Source organism: Musa acuminata, chromosome BXJ1-1, assembly GCF_036884655.1.
Source record: "Musa acuminata AAA Group cultivar baxijiao chromosome BXJ1-1, Cavendish_Baxijiao_AAA, whole genome shotgun sequence".
Lineage (NCBI taxonomy): Eukaryota > Viridiplantae > Streptophyta > Magnoliopsida > Zingiberales > Musaceae > Musa > Musa acuminata.
In genome coordinates, this window is record NC_088327.1 from 8520638 (window position 1) to 8527508 (window position 6871).

The 6871-nt window shown below is 37.0% G+C and overlaps 1 protein-coding gene across 1 annotated transcript; it reads right to left on the reverse strand.

The window, feature by feature from the left end:
* Window positions 1-6400, reverse strand: LOC135652362 (plant UBX domain-containing protein 7-like). The gene is made up of 10 exons (XM_065173241.1): window positions 6140-6400; window positions 5836-5942; window positions 5639-5755; window positions 4046-4205; window positions 1764-1841; window positions 1613-1681; window positions 1305-1448; window positions 1034-1136; window positions 400-659; window positions 1-312 (listed from the first exon to the last, which is right to left on the reverse strand). Exons 1-10 carry the CDS (start codon window positions 6239-6241, stop codon window positions 148-150), a joined length of 1305 nt encoding a protein of 434 aa, XP_065029313.1. The 5' UTR covers window positions 6242-6400; the 3' UTR covers window positions 1-147.
* Window positions 6401-6871: the final 471 nt, after the last annotated feature.

A 6871-nucleotide genomic window follows, 5' to 3' on the forward strand; every position in this document is an offset into this window, starting at 1 on the left:
TTGGTCGAAACATAAACTAGTTGTTTTTGTATTAATCGATCAATAAGCAATTCAAACATTTCGCCTGTACAGACTATTTAAGCTGCAAGAAGAGCCAAAACAGCAAAGAAAAAAACCCTTTCATCTCGGACAACTGATCTCACTATATCAATCCAAAATTAGGGTGATCATCTTATTTGATAAGCCTGCTTCTTCAAAAGTTAAGTTGTTTGCATATTCCAGGCTCTTCAACGTACCAGGAATGGCTTCGGCAAAGTGGAAAGGTCGCTTTTGTCCATCCGCCAACTGTGAGGAGCACAGAGACCATAAAAGCTGCATGGGGACAGGCAAGATTCATGTCAACCTTGTAAACAGATAGCTGTGGAAGCAAGGACACGAATTTCTGATTAGATCTACTACCTTTGTCGAGTCAGTTGGAAGGAAATTTCTCCGGATTCTACGTCCATCAGGGAGACGGATCGCAATTTTACAAAGTTCTCTGCTACTTTTTGGTTCTTCGGGAAGAGGAGGATAAATCATCTCTCCATTTAAGCTGGTTTCGGAATCTTTCTCCGGTTTAGGTTCATCATCAATTACAGGTGGCCAAGAAGCACCTTTACCATCCTCCAGTGAAGCTGCTATTGCACGCATAAGCGCTTCATCATCCTCAACTTCTTTGTCTAAAACAAACAAAAAACATGGTGAATTCTGATGAACCCAAGTCAAAAATTTACATAGCTTGGGCCTTGTATTCTTGTAATGCACAAATTACCAAGTTCTGGTGGACTGGAATTTAAGAATGCAGTCATTTACACTAAAGCACAAATTTTCTTTGGCCCTTTTTGATGGAAAATCAACACCCATCTTAGTTGCATGGATTATTTATAAATGCTGCAATTTTACATCTCATCACATGACATGTCAGGAAACATTCATAAATCTTTGTGTCAGAATCTGTACTTGATCTAGGTGCATCAAGAGAAAAAATGACAGTAAATAGATATTTTAGATCCAAAAGTCATTTGTTTTAAGGATTAAACATCGGCTGACTTACCTAGTATATTATTGAGTGCAGAATTATGGGTGACTCTTGGACGCTTCTGAGGAAGAATAGCATGATGCTCATTTGGTCCTTTGTCCAGAAATGGAAGCAACTCCTAGATAGGAAAGCCATTGCAAATAACAAAGAAGACAAATTATTAGCTCTGAATCCAATATGTTTGAAGGCGAAGTTTACTAGCATATTCATACATCAGGAGATGATAGAGAGATGAAGTCAAAACTCAAAAGAATACATAATTATGGATCATTTAGGCCTCCAGTACCTCCAACAGACGCTCCGGTTGTATCATGTTACTCCATCCCCTCATTTTTTGTCCAGTAATGGGATCAATAACAAGAACTGCAGGAAGAGTAGTCAAGTTGTAGTAGGTGCAGACCTTCTTCCCCTCACTGGTATCATGCAACACCTGAGATTCTCAAAACAAATGCAACATAAAGCATAAAGCAGGTAGAAAATCGAAATAATAAGCAAAGAGTATAACTGTGCCCTGAATCTTATTAGTAAAAAAAAAAAAACACAGAAATGAGATGCCTATGCAAGCATATGCTTACACAAGTACAATGGACTAACCTGAAAGAATATGAAATTGCTATGGATTGTTTGTGCCATGGCTTCATTCGACCATGTATCACGGTTAAGCTTTGGACATGAAGAGCATATGAAAGTGACTATCTTGTAGAACTTAAATCATAGAAAACAGTACAAGTCTAGAAACAATTACCATATGTGAGCTGAATTCTTCATTGGACTGGATATTCATCAACAGCCACTTGCCCTGAACAGAAGCCTCAACCTTTGCCTGTACAGACAATGAAATAGTGCAATCAATGATGCATGGGAAAGAATAACATCAGGAAAAACCCATCAGCATTCAAAACTTCAATTCATATTTCCCAAACAAGATGTTTAAAAGAAGCTCATCTCATTCTTCTTAGGTTCTGATTCTCTCTTTTCTTCTTTATTTGACATGACCAAAGGGAGAAGTTCAGTCGAAAGAAGCCTCTCAAGTTTAAATGACTAATAATCCACCTCAACAGATCACAGAGAATATGCTTTCACTTTGTTGTGGCTAATGAACTGTTTCAGCAAATACAAATTTCTGATAAAGCATCATAATTCAATCATTTACAATTCCTTATCTTTCAAAATAATGTGAGGCTTTTTCAGTATATGAAGAAAGGTTACACCTGAAAGGTAAATATTATGGATACTGAATCTTCTAAAGGAACAGCATGTGCCTTGATTCCTTGGCATGTCACTTATCTTAAGCAACATGTTGTTGACTATGTACTAAATAGAAATAAACAAAAGTAGATCCTCCATGGTACCATCTATGCTTAGGTATGTTACAACTAAATGTCAAGTGGCTATTGATATTTAGTGAACTTCAACAAGCTTCCCATTGGTATAACACCATTCGCTTTGAATGTAATGTTGCGTGGATACAGACAAGAGTATCATAAGTACAGGAATCAAAGTGCTTGCTTTCGGAAGATGGATATATCTGGGAAAAAAATTTAATAAATAACTGTGCTTGTGCATTGGTAGGATACCGTACAAACTAATAAAAGCACTTGGCGGTCCCAATTTCAAACCTTTTTATTTAGTCTAAAGGTGCAGTATTGAGACTAATTGGAGTCAATAACAACTAGAAGATAGAAAATAACCTTCTGCTAACTCTCAAACTACATATGTGGAATATAGTTACTAAAACTTTGAGAGAGAGAGAGAGAGAGAGAGAGAGAGGAGCACACTGTCATGTAAAATACAGTAAGTTGTTTTTTACTTCCATGTTAGTGCATTTTGTGAACTAATACTAATTATTAATTAAAAGGTTAATGATATCACATTAATTGTCATGACATGTTAATTTCATAACTTTCAGCTTCATATTGGTATCAATTCATATAGAGGATCATTCATGAGTCCAAACTAATACATTATGACAACAGAAATTGGATATACTTCGTTAAGCTTCTTTTTCTTTTTTTTTGGCTCGAGGTAATCTATTGGTATTCTGATCAATGTGTCCATGGTCTTACTTCCTGGACACAGTTTCTGGAATGATATATGGAAGTCAACGTGTATCAAGGAACTTCACAATGACCATTTTTGCAACAACATAGTATATGACCATACCAACCGAAAAATAGGTGAAACAACCTCATCATGCAATGGAAATGAGAAAAAGCAAACAAAATAAGACTAATTATAGGATAGCCACCAATCTTTTAGCCCGATTCCACTTTCACTATCTATATTTTACTACACCCTTAGGCCACTTAAGGTTTCTCTCATCAATCACAATTTTTTTTATTATCACTTGATGTAAAAGTTATTGTGAAATATTAACATAAAATATTTAATGCAATGACAGGTCACTTATGATGATATGATACAATGATGCACATGTGGATATTTGTATTGATGGCAATGCTCAAGCAGGCAGTTATTCCTACTATTGCCATGCTACTTAGCACCATTCAAAGGTGATATGTATTAATGTCTAGACTGTTGATGACACACGGGAACTCACAAGGAACCAATGCAGGTCCTGTTAATAGTAATATTACTGCATGTTAATGCCACATAATTAACATGTAGGCATCTATTAATATTAACATATTGGACTCACTATTTTACTATCCATTCATATACATCTTATTAATAATAACTGTAATATTCCTCTCCTTATTGAAGAATTCAAATGCCTAGTGCATTCATCTATATATTTCCGACATAAGTGATCAATATGATGAAGGAAATCCTAGGCCCTAGGTGGTAGGAAGTGATCCACCAGTAAATAAAATGAAATTAGCTATACCACAAGAAGGTATCATAAAAAAATTAATAAAATATGATGTATAAATTAGTTCTTGAAGATACATCGGTAGGAAGTAACTAATCCATGTTTGACTCATTCTTAGAACCACGAATCACTTACCGAACGAAATATAATTAGTTAACTGAAAAAGCACAATAACTCTATCACATTTCACGCACCTGCTCGAATGGCCCTTGGTACATCAAGGCAAAAGGTGGACTATATAGAGAAGCAAGATTATCACGGGAACCATTTGATGTTGATGGGGCACTTTCATCTGATTCCCACACAGCAGATCGTTTTGACCCCTCATCAAAATTGCGGAATGCATCCACTGGCCTGAAGTCGAACAGAGTAAAAGGACATTAGACGGCAGACTGCTATAAAGTCATGTGCATCATAACATCATTAGAGTCAGGAATAGGAAACATATATCAAGTAGACACTGACCATGAAGAGAAATAGCAACTCCGAATTTGAGAATAGAAAATTTCTGAACATTTAATCTTTTGTGATGCAATCTATTGAATAGAGATAAAGGGGAGAAAATAATAATTCAAGGGAAGAACTCACAGGAAATAGGATGAACAAGTAAGCCAAACAAAGCTAAAGCAGGAAAAAGATGAACCAAAATGCCAACTTCAGGTTCAGAGATACAAGCAAAGATAGAAGTTTGAAAATTCATAATCAAAAGCATTCACAGCGATGCACAGGTTTCAAAAAAACATGTCTGTTCAATTATACACAAACTAACTTCCAAAACTAGAAATTTCATTGCAGGGTGATTCCCACTATTAAAAAGGAGACGAGAGAGAGTAAACAGGTACAGATCACAGTAAATCCAAAACATTTTATCCAACTTAACAAAGATATGGATTGAACGAGTTCCATATTCAAGCAAAATTCTTTTCCTGTATTTCACAATTCTTAATTTTTATTGTTTTAAAATTCAAAGAAACAACAGAGAAACAAATAGAGAAGTTACATACTAGAAGGGTTTGCAAATGTAACAAAATTTGCAACATGCATAGCTAAGGACTTGTGCATTTAGGCCAAGGCCAAGAAGCCTTCAAGACATCAAGGTAGCTGAACAAGGACATGTACTTGATGGTTGCCTGTAAGACTGAAACTTATAGCAGCCCAGGTCAGCCTTACCCATTATCAGCCTTCCATACCACTGAGTTGAGAATCAGTCTTCTTTTCATGCCTTAAGCTGGTTATAAGTACCATTATAACTATGTTCTTTCAAAATGTTATCTCTGTACACAATTTTCAGAAAACTAATTGCAAGACTGACAAATATCCTAAAGTCTGTCTTTAATATTACTTATATCTCTACTACATCTACCTCGGAGCATTGATGACAAAAAAATTTCTCGCTCTATCATGTTGTCAGGTCTATAACATTCTAGTTTTAATAGTGATTGAGAGAAAAAATTGAACTCTTCTGTGGATCGTTTATCTAGGAGATCATTTATGGAAGAAAAATAATTTAGGCAGTAGTCATCCTTTGTTTAGGACACGATTTGTGGAAGGTAAAGAACCAAGCAGCAGTCATTGTGCTGGAGGATCTGCAACAGATGCAGCCTCCATTACCAAATTCATGGTTTTCTGATGCTATCTTGGTTTGTCACCTTTGCAATTTAAACAGGGCTTTATTTTTGGGTAACAATTGAACTAAAAGAAGGCTTCATGAACTAAGCAATAAACGTTCGATGACGACGGCATTAGTTAGATTCTGTAGAAACAATGTGAGATGACAAGAACCACACCTGAACAAAGGCATGTCCCCATAAAGAGTCTCTCTTTTGACAGGCAATGGCGGACGTATTTCATCCTCTGGAGGGCGTGGCACCGAACTTGTGGTGCCAAAAAAATTCACCTGTCCACTGCAAAAAGAGAGATTAAACGATAGTTTAATTCCGTCCAAAAGCTGCACTATAAACCAGACGAATCCTTCCCAACTCACCTAGGGCGTTCATTGATGGGAGGAGGCAAGGCAGACGAAGCAACCCCACCGTCCTCATTGCCAACATAGAAGAGTTGAACAGCTTCATCAAGCCTCCATCTTGTTGCCTGGAGAATTTATCCACCACACCAAGGACGACTACTATCAAAAAAGACCCTAAAACCCCAATCCAGATTAATGCGAAGCAAAAGGGACAGATCGAACGACTATCACGGCAACCAAATCAATTTCGGAGGATCAGGAGCGGGAAACAACCCGAGAAATCCGCCGGATGACAATGCAAGTGTTCAACAGGGAACCGAACCTGCAGGAACTGCGTCGCGGTAGCGGCGGTCTGGCCGACGGCGATCTCGAGGAATGACAACACCAGCTGCTGCTGCTCCGCCGCCGTTGGTACCGTCTCCATCTGCCTGGGGCTGGGGTAGAACTCCAAATCTTAGGGTTAAAGCAATGCGTAAATTCCTCGAGAGAGTGAGAGAGAGAGATAGACGATCGAGACGCTGAAACCCTCGTTAGGATCTGATCTCGATCTCTCACTCCACGGCTAATGAGGTACACACCAGTGTTTCATACCGAGACCTTTTTTCATATATGTATATATGTATATATGTATATATATGTATATATCAAATAAAAAGTAAACTCTTAGGTTCTTGAATTTTTTTTCCTTTTTTTTATGTGTATTTGTTCTTTAGCTTAGAACATAAATCAATCATGCTTCGGATTTAAGTAGGAAATCTAATGAAAATATATTTTAAATAAATAAATAAAAATATAGAAAAGAAAACCCGAACTCACGTTTATTTTAGGCGATGGTGTTGAGAAGATGATCAAAAACAGGAGCGTGAAAGAATATTTCTAATGAGAAGATAACGTTTGGTGAGAAAAATCAAAAGAGAGATCTCGTTGCTTTATAGGGTGGATGAGAGGGAAGAAGACTTTGGTAAACGCTTCGGGTCACAAACGATTAAACATAAATTGCACGTTAAAGAGGTAAACATCATTAACACAAAGGAAAGAAAAACAAAAAGGAAAG

Bases quoted from the DNA above. Each gene is read 5' to 3' on its own strand.
- LOC135652362 (XM_065173241.1), bottom strand. From the start codon at position 6,241: ATGGAGACGGTACCAACGGCGGCGGAGCAGCAGCAGCTGGTGTTGTCA. The intron at 4,206-5,638 runs GTGTGGTTCTTG...GTTCGACTTCAG, and splicing joins GGGGACATGCCTTTGTTCAG to GCCAGTGGATGCATTCCGCA. The intron at 1,842-4,045 runs GTGCGTGAAATG...TTGTCTGTACAG, and splicing joins ACCAAGGGCCATTCGAGCAG to GCAAAGGTTGAGGCTTCTGT.